This window comes from Balaenoptera physalus (assembly GCF_965194825.1).
Source record: "Balaenoptera physalus genome assembly, chromosome: 8".
NCBI classification, from domain to species: domain Eukaryota; kingdom Metazoa; phylum Chordata; class Mammalia; order Artiodactyla; family Balaenopteridae; genus Balaenoptera; species Balaenoptera physalus.
In genome coordinates this window covers 18,528,198-18,545,468 of record NC_138887.1, presented here as the reverse complement: position 1 = coordinate 18,545,468, position 17,271 = coordinate 18,528,198, and the positions used below count along the sequence as shown (strand labels likewise).

Genomic DNA, 17,271 nt, shown 5'->3' with positions numbered 1-17,271 from the left:
TTACACTCAGTAGCCTATTTCTCCCTTTTTTCCTTATTACAGCAGTTAAACTGGGTACCCTTTTAGATTACAAGTCCCTTGAGAGAAGGAATTAGATGTGTCTTAATCACCTGTTGTCCCCAGAAATGGGACGTAAATAATAGTTACCTGACTGAAGAAGTTGTTTGCCAAGGATATGTAAAATCACTTTATGTCTGGCCATACAAGAATTGGCACCTCTTAAGGCTCTCATCAGCTGTTGACAAGAACTCCCTTAACTGGGACTATATTGCTCTAAAGTTCAACAACAGCAATAACAAAAATCGATGAAGTTCCTGACTTTCAGTTTACTGAGATTTTGCTGCCAGTTATTTCTAGGGATGACAACTCAGTATGCCAACACTTTAACATAAGTTGGTCCATTTCTTAAAGTTCATGGGAACTCTGGTATTGTTCCACCACAAGACCATTTCTCAGTAATGGGCTTCTAGCCATGTACTGCAATACAAATATTTGTTGATGTGTCCAATTTTTGCATTTTTTACAACCTGCTTTGACCTTAATTGTTGACTGTATTTAATTAAGTCAAAGACCAGTCTTTTGTCAGATTATCTATATCAGTCTCACCAGTTCTTGGGTGAACCTTTTTTGGTATTCTGATTTTGTTGTCAGAGGAAAGCTCTGTATTTTCCTGAAATAGTAAAAATTAAACTCTATAATTATAAAATGGTTAAGAGACGGAACAACAGTCAGACTGCCCAAGTTGTCAATCCTGGCAGCTCTGACATTTTCAAAGTTACTTAAGCTCTCTGTTCTTGTTTCAACTTCTGTAAAATGGGGGTTATAATAGTATATACTTCATTGGGTTGTAATGAGGTTTAAATGAGTTGATTCATATAAGAGTGTGTCTGACACAAGTGCTTAATAATGTTAGCTGTTATTTTTACAGTATTAAAATATTTTAGGAAAATGAAGGCACTACAGGTTTTTGCTCCAATTTCCCTGACAAATTTATTTTCTTCAACATTGGTTCAAACTACTCATCTCACTGGAGATTCTGGACTCTCAGAAACCTAAATGATGGCTTTGGCTTTATATAACAATAATAATACTATTATTAATGTCCAGAGATCAGTACATGGGAATAATGGGTAAGAATTGAGGTACTGAGCTCATGCTACACACTAGACCCATAACTAACTCCATGCAGCTACATCTGAACCTCCCAATATACTGCCTGTCTTTGTGAAGATGGGTTAGAGGTGTGAAGGTTGAGCCCACAGGTCGAATACATCAGTACCTAGAGGTTAGGGGACAGGATCCATATGCACTCTTATTCAAACTTCCAAATGTGTCAAATGGCAAAAGTTTCAGGAAATTTTTATTCAGCTCTGTCACTCTGCAGACATCAGAGGTACTCATCTTGATCACCCGCATTTTTAGGAAGGAGGGAGAAAAGATAGTCTTTGGTGGTCACCTCTACAGGTCTGGAGCTGTTGAGATGGCCTTGTTTGCTGCAGTTTAGGTGAGTTCAGCCAAGTAGTATGCTGTGACCCCAACAGGGAGCCAGTGCTGAAAGAAAGAATGTAGGGACTAGCAAGTCTGTGCTTGCACAGAGTCACTAAGAGGAATAGCAAATAGCCCAAGGGATTCCAAAGTTAGGTGTGATTCAAGCTGGAAGCTTGAATATCCAAGGCAGAGAGGTGGCCAAGCAGTGGATTTGGTCCTAGCAAGAAGGCCCCCAAGTCATGGCCTTTCTGAGCATTGCTTGCTTTGGTCAAGATAAGCCACACTCTTGAAACATGACTCAAGCTTGTCTTTAAGGGCTTAAGCTAAAGAATGTGTACAGTCAGAGACAGGAAAAATATCAGGACTTCAGACAAGCAGGCTCAAAAAAGGTCAAACGTTGGTCCCAATAGGAAAACATAATGGTAATCAGGAAATCAAGATAGAACCATGTCATGCCCAGAAAACCCAGCAGAGATCCATGGAAGGCCAGCCTTGTGTGGCACAGATGCTCAGGGTTCATCCCTTGCAATAGATCTACAGTTGACTTTATGCCTCTCAGTGTGGACCACAGTAACTACAAATCAGAAGACAGGAACTAGATTATAACAACATGCCCACTCTCATCACTTTCATTCAACATAGTTTTGGAAGTCCTAGCTACAGCAATCAGAGAAGAAAAACAAATGAAAGGAATCTAAATTGGAAAGGAAGAAGTAAAACTGTCACTGTTTTGCGGGTGATATGATACTATACATAGAAAATCCTAAAGATGCCACCAGAAAACTGCTAGAGCTCATCAATGAATTTGATAAGGTTGCAGGATATAAAATTAATATACAGAAATCTGTTGCATTTCTCTACACCAACAATAAAATACCAGAATGAGAAATTAAGGAAACAATCCCATTTACCATAGCATCAAAGAGAATAAAATACCTAGGAATAAACCTACCTGAGGAGGCAAAAGACCTGTACTCCGAAAACTGTAAGATGCTGATGAAAGAAACTGAAGATGACACAAACAGATTGAAAGATATACCATGTTCTTGGATTGGAAGAATCAATATTGTTAAAATGACTATACTACCCAAAGCAATCTACAGATTCAATGCAATCCCTATCAAATTACAATGGCATTATTCATAGAAATAAAATAATTTTAAGATTTGTATGGAAACACAAAAGACCTTGAATAGCCAAAACAATTTTGAGAAAGAAGAACGGAGCTGGAGGAATCACACTCCCTGACTTCAGACTATACTACAAAGCTACAGTAGTCAAAACAGTATGATACTGGCACAAAAACAGACACATAGATCAATGGAACAGGGTAGAAAGCCCAGAAATAAACCCATGCACCTATCATCAATTAATCTATGACAAAGGAGGCAAGAACATACAATGAGAAAAGACAGTCTCTTCAATAAGTGATGCTGGGAAAACTGGACAGCTACATGTAAAATAATAAAATTAGAACATCTGCAAACACCATACACAAAAATAAACTCAAAATGGATTAAAGACCTAAATGTAAGGCCATATACTATAAAACTCCTAGAGGAAAATATAGGCGGAACACTCTTTGAAGTGAATTAAGTGGGAATTAAGTTTGCAGATGCAATTAAGTTTGCTAATTAGCTGACCTTGTGATGGGGAGATTATCCTGGATTATCTGGGTGGGCCCAATCTAATCACATGAATTATTAAAAGTGGAAGGAGAAGAGGCAAAAGAGGGTCAGAGAGATATATGTGAAAAGACCCCACTCAACATTGATGACCTTGAAAGAGGGAAAGGGTCCAGGAACCAAGGAATGCCAGCAGTCTCTAGAAGCAGGAAAAGGCAGGGAAATGGATTCTTGTCTATAGCCTCCAGAAAGGAATGTAGTCCTACAAACAATGAGATTTTAGCCCCGTGAGACCTGTATCAGAATTCTGATTTACAGAATTTTATATATATATCTATATCTATATCTATATCTATATATATCTTTATTGGAGTGTAATTGCTTTACAATGGTGTGTTAGTTTCTGCTTTATACAAAGTGAATCAGCTATACATACACATATACCCCATAACTCCTCCCTCTTGCGTCTCCCTCCCACCCTCCCTATCCCACCCCTTTAGGTGGTCACAAAGCATCAAGCTGATCTCCCTGTGCTATGCGGCTGCTTCCCACTAGCTATCAATTTTACATTTGGTAGTGTATATATGTCCATGCCACTCTCTCACTTCCCCCCTCCCTGCGTCCTCAAGTCCATTCTCTATGTCTGCGTCTTTATTCCTGTCCTGCCCCTAGGTTCTTCAGAACCATGGACCTAGAGTCTGTCATACAGAGTGAAGTAAGTCAGAAAGAGAAAAACAAATACCGTATGCTAACAAAAATATATGGAATCTAAAAAAAAAAAAATGGTTTTGTGTTATTTTAAGTCACTAAGTTTGTGGTGATTTGTTGCAGTAGCTGTAGAAAACTAATACACATTACAGATAAGGAAATGCTTAATCTAGATTGTGTTTGATTGTAGAATCAACAAACCCTCAGTTTGTCCCAAGTGATATTTCTTTTATGTATGAAAGTCGACTACTCTTTGAAGAATACAAACAGTACCTTGAAGAGGGAGAGCAGGCAGGGTTGTAGGGTGGGGAATGTGTGTTCATCTTTTTATTCCCTGGAGCCGGACTCAAGATAGGGACCAGGACCCAAGCCCAGATCATGGCTGCTCTAGACTCTTCTCAATTTCCATTCAGAAATTTTAAGCTCTGCTCCTGGTCATATATTGGTCTCTAACAAAAATTAATATCCTTCTCTTTGTCTGGGCAAACAGGAAACTGGTATTCTGGATTCAGATAGTGGTAAAAAAAAAAATATATATATTAAAAAAAAATATTTTTGGCTGCATTGGGTCTTCATTGCTATGCGCTGGCTTTTCTCTAGTTGCGGCGAGCGGGGGCTACTCTTCATCGCGGTGTGTGGGCTTCTCACTGTTGTGGCTTTTCTTGTTGCGGAGCATGGGCTCTAGGCACACGGGCTTCAGTAGCTGAGGCTCATGGGCTCTAGATCGCAGGCTCAGTAGTTGTGGCACAAGGGCTTAGTTGCTCTGCAGTATGTGGGATCTTCCCCAACCAGGGTTCGAACCCATGTCCCCTGCATTGGCAGGTGGATTCTTAACCACTGCGCCACCAGGGAAGCCCAAGAAAAACAAATTCTTTAATGAAACATGTTGGAACACGTGTACCATCCTTTCACTTTATTAAATGTTTCTAACTAGCAGAGTTTATCAGTAAGTCACATGGCCATCATCTGAAAATTTAAAATACTTTAGATCATCACAGTACTATAACTTCCATCAGCATACCCCAGCCTTGGTTATGAGAGTGGCACATGAATCACAGTAGATTTTTTTAACCCCAAGCAGGAACCTGGGGCCTTGGTTAAAGGGTGAAAGTACTGAACCCTGAGGGCAGGAATGATCCCCAAGGGCAGAGAGCAAAAGCCCGAGCTCCCCGCTGAGGTTTCAGACTTACCCACAGCCCTGCCTGGGGCCATTCTAGCACCTGGGTTCAAAGAAAACCGCCTTCTGGGCATTTCACTGGCAGGTTAAGACTAGGTTGCATTTCCTTTTAGTCAAGGGAAGGCATTGTTCTGATTCAGGCATTGTTCTTCAGCTGTCACACCGGTCAAGGTTGTATCTATAAACTTTTGGTTACCACTTTAAGAATTTGAAGTTGAAAGATGTGTGAAAATCTTTTGACAGAACATTTAACCCACTGACTTCTTTCACGCTCTCTTGACCTGGTTTTTCTCCTCTTCATTTTTGATACCTACTGCCAATTCCAATTCAGTTTCTCTGGGGACAGTTTTTTGTTCTAAACCATTAGCGTTCTCCATAAACATAAACCACTGAAGATTTTACCATAGATTAGTTACAGCCTAACATATCTCAGATTATTTTCCCTAGTCTGAATAAATTGTTTCAAAGGCACAGCAAAGAGAATGGAAGCCTTTAAAAAAATTTTTTTTTTCAAGGAGCAAGAAATAAAGAAAAAAAAAAGGAACTCAAACAATTTGCCACAGTTGTGTTTTTCTTTAGCAGTTTTCTGTTTTAGCTGTAATAAAGCAGACCCTGAGAGTACACATAACCTTGATCTTAAACATCCAAGTGGTGAGGGGATGGAAAAGAGGAAGTGACACTAAAGAGGAACAGAATAGACATTAGGAACAGTCAGCTCGAAAATTTTGTTATCCAGAGCCCCGTCGTGCCGTTCTGCCTTTTTCAACGTGGTGAAAGAATAATTCAGTGCCTAGACTAGACCGTGTCTGCCCTGAATGATATTGCAAGCCCTCTCTGCAAAGAAAGTGACAACACTCCATAGGTTATGTGACTGTTCTTAAGCTGTGTAGGGACCAGTAGTGAAGCAGAGGGAGATCTGTATGTATCATATCGATATTGATATCAATATTGATATATTGATTAGATATAGATGGAAGGAAGGGAGGAAAGAGAAGGGGGGAGAAAGGAAAAGAGAGAGGGAAAGAAAGAGAGAAAGAAATATCAGTTAAACTGTGAAAAAACATAACCTGGGAGTCTGTAAATATTGTGTACATGGGTGCGTCTCATGCCCCCTTGAAAGTAAGAGTCTTCCTTACAAAGGATGGTTGGGGAAGCATCCGTCTTGCTTGAGCTTGGTTCCACTTCTGACATTTTTAGTGTGTAGTATTTAGTTTTTCCACATGTTTTCTTTGAACAATTAATTTTTGCCATTTGAAGTTTCTAAAGAATTCAAATGTTACGTCAAGAGAATAAAATAAAAAGCGGGCAAGCTGTGTAAAAGAAAAGCTTGCCACCATAAAGCTATATTGGTGACAAATTCTGTTTCAGGCAAGTGTGTACAAATGGGCACTCTGTTTTGGGGGAGTCTGGCAGGTTTGGGAGAGCTCATCCTCACTGAGAAGGAATTCAGTTGCTCCTAAGTTTACCCCTTTTACAGAGAAATGAAATGCTGCTAGCTGGATTGGCATGAGATTCCTGACCTTGTCAGACTCCAGCCAATGTCTACTTTCCCTGAGTTAGGGCACAGAGCGAGGATACCACCCTCTCTCTGTCTGCTGAGTAGGAAGACATTGAGTCTGCTCAGGAATTACTTTACAAATGCAGTTATTTCTCATCATATGTGTATGTATGGAGCATCAAGTGAATACAAATATACTCCTAAATGTGAATGATATAAAGTAAATAGTAGATAACCACTCAAACATCTAGACCAGGGCTCTCTGTTTTACAAATAAAGTAGCTTGGCACAAGGAGCCACATGGAAAAGTGCTGGCAAGATAATCATTGGTCTTTGCTCCAGGTGTTACCATGGCTAAAGCAGATTTGCTGGGAGAACAGTGATAGGTGTACTGTTCATATGGCTGTGGAGAAAGATGATATTTTCTTCTATTAAGGTCCTGTGTCTGAAATGTAATATAGATTTTAGCGCTTGAAAATGTTGCCTGAGTCAAGAGCTCTCCTGCAATTTTCAGACAAGTTTGTGACCTGCCAGCATGTTTGGTTTTGCATTTTTTTGAAATGTTCATTAAAACAATGTGTCTATTGAAACTCAAAGAAGTTACTTAAAAGAAGTAAAGCTTCACAAAAACTTTAATAGGACCGAATTGACTCATGTCTTTATTTTTACCTGAAGTAGAACTTATTCTATATGTAAGTAACTGTATGTAAATTAATAAGGTAAATATATTCATAGTCATATATACACATACACACATATATACTCTTAAAAGGAATATATACCTTTTAAGAGCATATAAAATGTTTGGCTAACACATAGCCAAGTTAAAATATCAAGCCAAAAACCAACTTAAAATATCAAGCCAAAAAAAAGGATGGATTTTTTTTGTGAAATGTGTATAAAACCAAATATACATATATTTATTTATAATTAATCTCATTAATTCCCATTTCACACATTTAGAATTTATAATTACTCTAATGTTCTTGGCACTGCACATAAGGTGAAATTCTGATTAGGTGAAATACTGGTGTAAACAAAAGAAATATTTATACATATAAAAGCTAGCAGTTTCTAAGCATCATTTTAGTAGTAGCTCATGTACTCAATAAATGTCTAATTATAAACAACAAGCACTTTCAAGATTCTGTAAGTGTTCTTAGTAAAAATAAAAATATTCTAAAGTAATTTTGAGACTTTCCTGGCAGCCCAGTGGTTAAGACTCTGTGCTTCCACTGCAGGGGGCACAGGTTCAATCGCTGGTCGGGAAACTAAGATCCCACATGCCACGCTGCATGGCCAAAAAAAAAAGAAAAGAGTGAAATCTTAAACTCTAATATAGAGTAATTTCATGTGCATCATTATTGTTGATAAGTAAAGGGTAATAGTGTATGTGGTGTTAGAAGCATAGATTCCAAAGCTAGACTACCTGAATTCACATCCTGTTTCAGCACTCATGGGCTTTGTATGACCTTGAGCAAGCTATTTGAAATTTCTGTGCTTCAGCTTCCTTTTTTCCTATATATAAAAAAGAAAATAATGTTGGGGTTGGTGGAGAAGCAATGAATGACAACCCTCTGTTCCCCCTGTGCAGTGGACTGAATGTTTATGTCTCCCCAAGTATGATGGTATCAGCAGCTGGGGCCTTTGGTAGGTGATTAGGTTCTGAGGGCGGAGCCCCCGTGAATGGGATTCATGCCCTTATAAGAAGAGGCCACAGGGCTAGCGAGCTGCCTTTCTGCCCTGTGAGGGAGGATACAACGAGAAGTCAGCCATCTGCAGCTCAGAAGAGCGTGCTCACCAAACCCACCATGCTGGTGCTCTGACCTCAGACTTCCAGCCTCCAGGACTGTGGGACCTTCCCAGGCTCTGAACCAACTAAGAGAGAGAAGAGCTGGCAGATGGAGACCAAATATACCCTTTTTAATGAGAAAACTTAGGTTGAAGAAATGACTCTGGGTCTCTTAGCCAAAAGGACTTCCTAATCTGCACCCCAGAATCAAACATACTTGTCTTCCTACTTCCGGGCATCACTGGAAAATCAAGCCCACCCTGTGTAAAATGTACAGCACAGAGGAGTGGAGTATATTCTTCATGTGGGCAAACTGCTCTTAAGGTAAGGAGAGGAAGGGGCTGGGCTGGTATGGAGAATACCTCTCCTCCAGGTATTCCTCAGGGGACTCACTCCATCAGTGGGAAGGAAGAAAGAATGGGATGAGGAGCCAAGGTTATTTCAGGAAAAATCCCTGTTTCTAGAAACTAGAGAAGCCAGGAAGTAGTGCTCTCATGTTTGTCTTAGCTTTATTTGAGAATTAAATGAGATGATGTATGTGCAGTGTGCCCCACTCACGGTGAGCGTATAATAAATGTTAGCTATTTATTATGGTGTGTACTGTTATTAACTATGTCATATCAAGATTTCACGGAGTCTGACTGGATCCAAGATAGATATCAAAAGCCATCTACTGGCATTCTGGAGATCAGAACTGTATTGTATTTTTAAGTTCTACATTCTGATTTGTAATTATATTTGGCTAGTAACCCTCAAAATTTGTGCAGATTAGCAAGCTATGTTGTACTTAGTTAAATGTTTTAACTCATATTCCAGAAAAGCTTTCTCTCCACTATGTAGCTCCTAAGTACAGGTGTGGGTGGACTCCTGATTCTCCCCTTTCTGATTAAACCCGACGGTGTGGGTTTCACAGCTGATGGAGCACAAGGTACAAGTGGATGTATGGCGCCCTTTACTCGGGCAATTAAGGCTGTGCATCTGTGCAGACAAGCTTCTCTCATCACACACAACTTTCTAACTCTCCTCTTTTGAGAGCCCGTTGTTTATTTACATTTTCTCTTTCTCCTCTTTCTAAGGTATGTTGTATCTTTTGTGTTATGACCCCAAGTTAAATGCTCATAAAATTATACTGGGTTTAAAACCAAAACTGATCAGGAGACAATTTGTTTTCTCCACTGGACTCTAAACCACAGTACTTTGTCCTGGTTGTCTAGCAACTCAGTTCTCCAGAGGTAAACTGAGGTATAAATACAGTACCTTTTCCAGACGTATGAATACTATGGTTCAGTTTTGTCGGCCGTGTGCTAATGAAGAAACTGTAGGAATGCTTCGTGTCTCTCCTTTACCAGGTGCTTAGAGTAAAAATCCTCGTGTGAAAGTTCCCCCTCCATAGCCTGGCAGCTCTGCTGGCATCAATTTCTTCAATTACTGTATGCCTGAATAATTGATAAAGTGAACTCAGGTTCACTTTTTTCACCACGTTCCCTTTGAGTGCTTCAGCAACATGAGGCAATTTATCATGCTTTTTGTGCAACAGTGCATAGACTTTTAAAAGAACGAATTTAGACCTTCCCTTCCTGTCCAAAAAATAAGCAGTTCTCAGGTTTGCAATGTTGAAAGTCCTGATTAGGATAGTTGGTTCAGCAATATCAGCAGGCCCAAGTGACCCAAATCATAGACCCCCCCCCCATTGCTATTTTCCTCTTGCTTCATTTCCCTTTGGAGAAAGACCCAATTAAAAACAGTTGTGGATTTTTCTGAGGCTGTTTCTTTCACAGAGGTTATATTCAGCTCTTTGGCAAAGAAAAATGCCAGAGCAATTAGTGGCTCTAGGGAACCACTAGCTGTTTGTGTACTATTTCAGAAGAACCCATTGTGGGCAGCCTCTACACAGAGGTTCCTTTTAGAATGTGAATGCTTCCTAGCCATTTGGAATATGCTTAAAATTGAAATCAACAGTCATGCCCTCACAAAGGTGCCTTGATTGTATATTCTAGTTTAGAAGATGTCATGGCAGCATTCTGTAAGGACATAGGTTTCTTTTCATCATTATTCTCTGCTCACCTCAACTTGTGAGCTCTTGTTTCTCTTTAATATTCAAGAATGTTCTCTGATATACTTCTGGAAAACCTGCTGCTGAAATGAAGGAATATATAACTGCGAGTAACTTAGTCATTTTCTAGGTGACATTCTAATAAGAAACCGTTTTTGGATAATAGCCCAGTTGGAACTAATTCTCCACTATCCCTCCCAGTCAGGAAATAGCATGTCCAAGTTAATCAAATGTTCTGGTGCCTTGTATACGCTAATGTTTAGTATAGTGGTGGTGCTGCGTCTTACAGGATGATCAATTTGTAAAGAATTAGAAATAATTATAAAGCCAACAGGAATATTATTTCATCCTTTGTTGACTGAGGCATTAGCCTAGCATCTTGCAGGTACTTCTTAGTCAGGATTACAAACAGCTGTTAGTTTCTAGCGGCTCTACAAATCGTGCAGGTTAGTGAGGTTCTGGTTAATAGGATGCCAGAAAACAGAATTTATAATAGCACTCAAGCATTAGTGCAGAATGTAATAACCATACCTTTCCAAAGAAACCAACAGAGCCTAAACTATCTTAATGGTTTAAATTAATCTTTAATACACTATAACTTTGGGGAGGGGGCTTTGCCTTTCAAAAATAAAACAGCCAAGTTGGGGAAGTTCGGATAGGGTGAGAAGAAAATGTATATTTGATAATACATTGTCAGAAAATAAAATTTGTTATGCAGTGGCCATCTAGAAGCACAGCTTTCAAAAAGATAGGATTTATTTATTTAAAAATTGGATTTTAATCACAGACTTCACTTACAAAGTTTTAAAAGCTTTTAAATGCAATTGAGTTTCATTTTTTATTATCCTACTATAGAACCATTCAGATTTTCAAAACAGATGAATTTTTTTAAAAGACCAGATCTTTCACTTTAAGAGACAGCCAACAAGAAGGGGGTGGAGAATCCAGTACAAATTCCAGTGCCTTCTGGCCTGAAGGACACCTGGAGTACACCTGTGAGTGGGGGACCTAAACCTTTCTCCCCGGGAGGCCAAATCCCGACCTTGTTATCAGCCCAGGTTTTATCTTAAGATTCCTGTGAACAGCCAACTCCCTTAGACTATATTGAAAATAAAAATTGCACTTCAAAAATTCTATTTTTGTTACTTTCAGCAAAAATACCCATTGCGTAAAATGAAGCACAATGGTATATTATATCCTCTATCTTCCCAGATTCTTCACTTAAAATTTGATTAAGGAAATCATATACTTTGAAGATAGGGAATAATGAATTGCCATTCATATTCTCCTGTGGTTTTAGCTTCAGAGTGTGAATTCTGCCTCTGCTTTTTTTTTATTCCAGTATATAATTCAGAGTTTCCAGAAATGGAAATTTTTAAGATAGTCAGTCTACCCTCAGTGCATAAAGACTCTGAGAAAAGATGTCTTTGTTGATGTCAGCATTCCACAAACATCCTATTCCAGTGGAATTGTCTTATAATGTCCAATAACCTGTCTGAACTTGAGTCACTTGGTGATGTCTATTAAGTTTAGCAAAAACTATGTTACCGTGCTCCAAATGATTCCCATTCATTAAAAAAAAATTGATTTTCCTTTTTTCTTAAGTAATTTTGTCACAAATAAAAATTAAGCTAAAAAGCATTTAGAGTATTTTAGAAGATATTCCATGTAACATAGCTTCCTTAGAGGTGATTTTTCTGAAGTATGGTTTAGATTTAAAAATCTGGGTCTTCCCAAATAAAATTAATTTTCACTCATGGAAACCACATGTTTTTTAAAATACAAGGATGATTACCACTAGAAATGCCTTGGAGAGCATGTTGGTACTGAATGCTAGAAACTACAGAAGGAATGGGAATTTGAAGTATTTTCAAATCATCAACTCCACTTTTTTCTAATCTCCCAAGTACTTGTAATCTGTTGTCAAGTTATAAAAATATTGCCTCTGTTAAATGTCATCGAAGTATGAATCCATATTTAACTAGATTGGTGACCTTTGGTAGTTGTGATGTTGACTTCTGTAAACTATATTTTAGAGTATACTGTCTAGGTGCCATAATTTGTTTATTGTTTCATTCAGTTTCCGATTCAAAAGTATTTTATTGCCAACTATCTACAAGGCACTCTTTTAGGTGCTATAAATATGATGACTTAACCAAAGATTCTTTCCTCAGAAAGCTTATAGTCTGTAATTGAGATAATGCTTATAAATAAATAACTGTAACACATGTAAAACAACAACAATAAGAACTTTAAGATCAATGCAGTCAACAGCTATGTGAGTTCAGAGAAGGCCAATAATGTAGTTCAAGAAGAATTTGAGATGGCTCACTTTGTGGAGAATGTTGCTTTTGACTGAATGTTAAAGGATATTTAAGAGTAGAGTATTTAAGGACAGTGGTGGCAAATTCTCCAGGCAAAAGAGAAAACAGAGATCCAAAAACTTGGTGCATGGACAGGGGATCATGTGTATTTCAACCCACGTGAAGTGGAGAGTATAAAGGGGGGGAGGACTGGAAACTAAGTAGGGGCTGGACCGTAGATCTTTGAATACCTAGCTTAGTGTCTGAGTGTTCTTCAGTACCAGTGGGAACCAGCAAGACGTTTTGAGCATGAGCAGTAATGTGGGATCTGAAATACAGTGAGGGTGAACAGAAGGCAGAGGGAAGTTAGGGTTCCTTTTGAGAGATAATGAAGGCTTCAAGTAGGAGTGCCTAGGCGGAGATATTGCACTGGTAGAGAAGAGAAGCATGGCAACATTTGTGATGTGGGGCAAAGAAAAGAGAGGAATCAAGTGTGACCCAAAGTTTTGAACTATCATCCTGTAAAATAACAAGGAATCCTAAATCAGAGTTCTCCCAGGCAGTCTTCCTTCCTGTCACCCCTCTTGGTATCTGTCTCTTCCAGACCTGTCTTGTAGAGCTGTGCTCCTGTTAAAAAGTGAGATAGTAGTTGTCTACTTCTGGCTTGTTCAGTAAGTTGCAGTGAGGTAAGGGTTATATGGGACTTGCTCTTGCCAGCTTCAGGGATTGTTTGCCTCTGATAGTCACAGAACTCTAACTTGGTTGTGCCGTCATAGTCTTCTTTAGTTACATGCCCTGGAAACAATAACCTGCTGGGGTGCATAGCCTGCCTCACAGCATCAGCGTGATCACTTTCTCCACCCCCATCACTAATCTCCTGGTAGCTTCTGAAATACACCAAGCCTCTTTCCAACATCGGGGCCTTTGCACATGCTCTTGCCTGGAACATCTTTCCCATCTATTTCACATGTCTAGTGCTTTGCCTGCTTTTGGCCTTAGCTTAAATGTCATCCCCTCAAGAGGCCTTACCTGATCACTTTCTCTAAAGAAGGTCCCACCCGCTATTCTCTATCTGAGCCCTTTGTTTCTTTCTTGTCTATTACTTATTACAACTTACAATTATTTTATTTGCATGCTTACTCATTTTTAGCCTCCTTTCCTGACAGAACATAAAGTCTATGATAACATAAACCATGTCTCTTTTCTTGATGGCTGTATCCCTTGATGGCACCAAGAACTGTGTCTGGTACTCCTTAGGAGACACTCAATAAGCACTTGTTGAATTAATGAGTGAACTACCTATTCAGAATGCTCTATATAACCTAACACTGTCATTATTTATCCTCAAATAATTGGATTAAATGTAAAGAGAGTAGCAACAAAAGCCTTCAAATTAACATATTCTTATTTGAAAGTGTTCATATGATCCACGTGGTGATATTTGGGAAATAGAACATAAGCATTCTCCTTAAATTCCTGAATTTCCATAAAAGCTCTGGGGTGCCACACTGCGTTACCATGATTTTCGGCCTTTTAAAAAATGAAATAGAACAGAGAATAGACTAGAAAATAGCAGAGTGCATTGCATGTGGTAAGTATAGTTTCAAGAAACTTTTTAGTGTATGTGTTGGAGGTCACAATATGAAACTATTTTGTACTGTGACTCCAAGTCAATATGTGCTCTGGTATTTTCCATGTTATCCTAATCCCTAATCTGGCTGCTATTATAGCTCTTCAGAGCCAGCATTGAATTGTCATTCTGCAGTGTTAGGATTGCCTGTGGCCTATTTGCAGTGGAAGCCTTCTCACAAATGCACTCAAATTCAATTTTTTTTTTTTTTTTTTTTTTAGTATTTTCTTATTGATCAACATACCTTAATCTCTCTTATAATGCTCAGTCTCACTGAAAAGTGTGTTCCCAGAGCCCCTTTCACTGCAGAGTGCTGGGCTGCTTTTAAGTTAACCAGGAAAAAATCACTCAGGGTTGGACAGCAGTAAGATTTGCTGGTTTTTACATCAAGAATTTGGACAATGATTTGACACATAGTAGCTATATTTGCTAAAATGGAATTTATGTCAACTCCTTTTCTCTTTTTTTCCTCTCTCTCTAAGCTGGCTGCCTTGTGCTTGGCTGTATGATTTTCCCTGATGGCTGGGATTCAGATGAAGTAAAACGGATGTGTGGAGAAAAGACAGACAAGTACACTCTTGGGGCTTGTTCAGTCCGCTGGGCTTACATCCTGGCTATCATTGGGATTTTGGATGCCCTCATCCTCTCGTTTCTGGCATTCGTGCTTGGTAACCGACAAGACAGCTTGATGGCAGAGGAACTGAAGGCAGAAAACAAAGGTAAGATGCTTTGCGGAACTCTTACCTGGACACCTCAAACACAAAAAATGACACTCTGCTTTCTTTCCCATCTGGTAGCAGTGCATCCCCTCTGGGTCAAATTTGCTGCATTTAAAAAAATTGAAGTATAGTTGATTTACAGTGTTGTGTTAATTTCTGCTGTACAGCAAAGTGATTCAGTTATACATATATCTGCATTCTTTTTCATATTCTTTTCCGTTATGGTTTATTGCGGGATGTTGAATATAGTTCCCTGTGCTATACAGTAGGACCTTGTTTGCCAAGGGGGAGGAGGGTTGGGGGAAGGATGGATTGGGAGTTTGGGACTAGCAGATACTAGTCTTTTAATGGTGTCTAGTTCACAGACTTTTCCCAGACTCAAGACATTTACACAATTAAAATAGTGTATTTTTACGTTTACCTTTCTGAGGCTTTCTGAATCCATTGTTATTTAGATACAGTTTTTCCAGTTTCTTCCTTCTATGAATTAATGGTTATGAAACAACAACTTTTTTGGAGGGGTGGGTGTGGGGCGGCTCTACTTGGCCAAACAGCAAGTGCTTTCTCGCCACGTATTCAGCTGTTTTCCAGGTTGAAATAAATGCGTGGGGAGTCTTTGAGAATCATCTATAAACGTCTTTGTTAAACTGCTCACCATCAATATATTTGAATTCAGACTCAACCTCTCAGAAAGAGGTAGAGATACTTGCCACAAATAGTTACAGTTAGATATTTCAGTGTTTACCTAATTAGCTGAATTTTAAAATGTGTTATCTGGGTAATCAAAAGTCCTCAAATTTCTCTTCAAAAAGAAAATGCCTTCTGTAAAACACACACACACACACAAACTAGGATAGAAAATAGGACATTGACTAGTGAATGATACATGAATATTATAGTGTGCCAGTAAGAGCTAGCAAGTCGTTGTTCAAGATAAATCTTTTAATTTTCTTTCCACATTTCTAAACCAATTTCTTGGGATAGAATTTTACTGTCTCTGTTTTGTTAAAGCCTTAGGTTCATTAAATTGTTTTGTCTTTATGTTATCTTTAATACTTTGGACTTGTATCAGCACCTTCAACTGAGTGGCTCCTTCTTCTAGCTTTTATTCCTAATTAAGAACTAAATCCATCCTTGAATTATGAAATTTAGTTTATTTCAAATAGTGTTTACTTGAAAAACCCTTCACTGCCTCAGCATGCCTCAGATATAAGCATATATTAGTATCTACGTGAATGTCAAATGTAATGATAGTGTAGCAAGCTTTATACTTAGAGCATCACAATTTATGCTCATAAACCATGAACTATAAAGAGATGAATAGAGAAGTCCGGGAGAGCAGCAGGCACCTGAGAGCCCTTTATTCCTCTGATTTATAGACAGAATACATATTAGTTTACTTGGTTCTATCAAAAATATTCTAAACACAAAAATAATCCTTTCATAGGGGAATAGTGCTGAACTTCCTAAAAACACGACTACCTCCCTCTGAGTTGCCTCTTCTAGATGAAAAGGATGATATGAAGATGCTGATTACACTTATAAAGCATGTTGCAGGTTTAAAGTGCTTTCACATGCACTCATTAATTTGGTGCCCTTGGCTATTGTCTTTGTGTCTTGTTGGATGTACACAGACAGGTCTCTGTCCTGTTAACTTCACTTCAAATTTAATAGTAGAGATAGCTCAATATTAGAATAAATTACCTTTCCCTAGAGAATGAATTAAAGAAAACTACTTTGTTCTGCAAATGCTTGATTCCCACCACCACCCAGAATTCTATTTATTCACTGTACAATTCAAAGTTACATTGAGAACCTTTAACTTTCCAGATATCCTTTGACCACATATAAGAAGAAGAAAATTCGGGAGAAAAAAATAACAAAGCCAGGAATGTTTTCACTTGGCCACTGAGAATTCTAACTCAGGATCACACATACAACTGACAATTCTCCTGAATTCATACTTCAGGACGGAACAGGCAGGATTATAGACTAATGATCAACAGTTTCCAAGATGGGTCTTTTCTTCCAGTTGATTCAGTTAAATGTAGATGTCTGATCCCTTCTGTCTAGGTCTTTATTAAAGAAAGCATCATTTTCTACTCAATGATATACTGGAAACACCTTGTAAAAGCATTAATGGGAAAGAAGACTAAAATAGGCCTAAGGTTTAGGGACTATCTGTGAATAATTTTTCTGTGTTCATCATCTTCTCCATTTGAACGTATCATATTTGGATGCATTCTAGAGTTTCTTCCATCTGGTTCTGAAGGACTAA

At 38.6% G+C, this 17,271-nt stretch overlaps 1 protein-coding gene and 1 long non-coding RNA gene across 6 annotated transcripts in view; both read left to right on the top strand.

Annotated features, from left to right (window-relative positions):
• Window positions 1–17,271, top strand: part of LOC309666314 — a 1,163,838-nt gene that overhangs the window by 916,681 nt on the left and 229,886 nt on the right. The window lies entirely within an intron of this gene.
• The window catches only part of LHFPL3 (LHFPL tetraspan subfamily member 3), a 601,841-nt gene that overhangs the window by 361,543 nt on the left and 223,027 nt on the right, over window positions 1–17,271 (top strand). For all 5 annotated transcript variants that reach the window (XM_082473654.1, XM_082473653.1, XM_082473656.1 and 2 more), the window contains exon 2: window positions 14,757–14,993. In XM_082473654.1, the coding sequence (XP_082329780.1) occupies window positions 14,757–14,993 (237 nt within the window). The remainder of the gene's footprint in view (window positions 1–14,756; window positions 14,994–17,271) is intronic.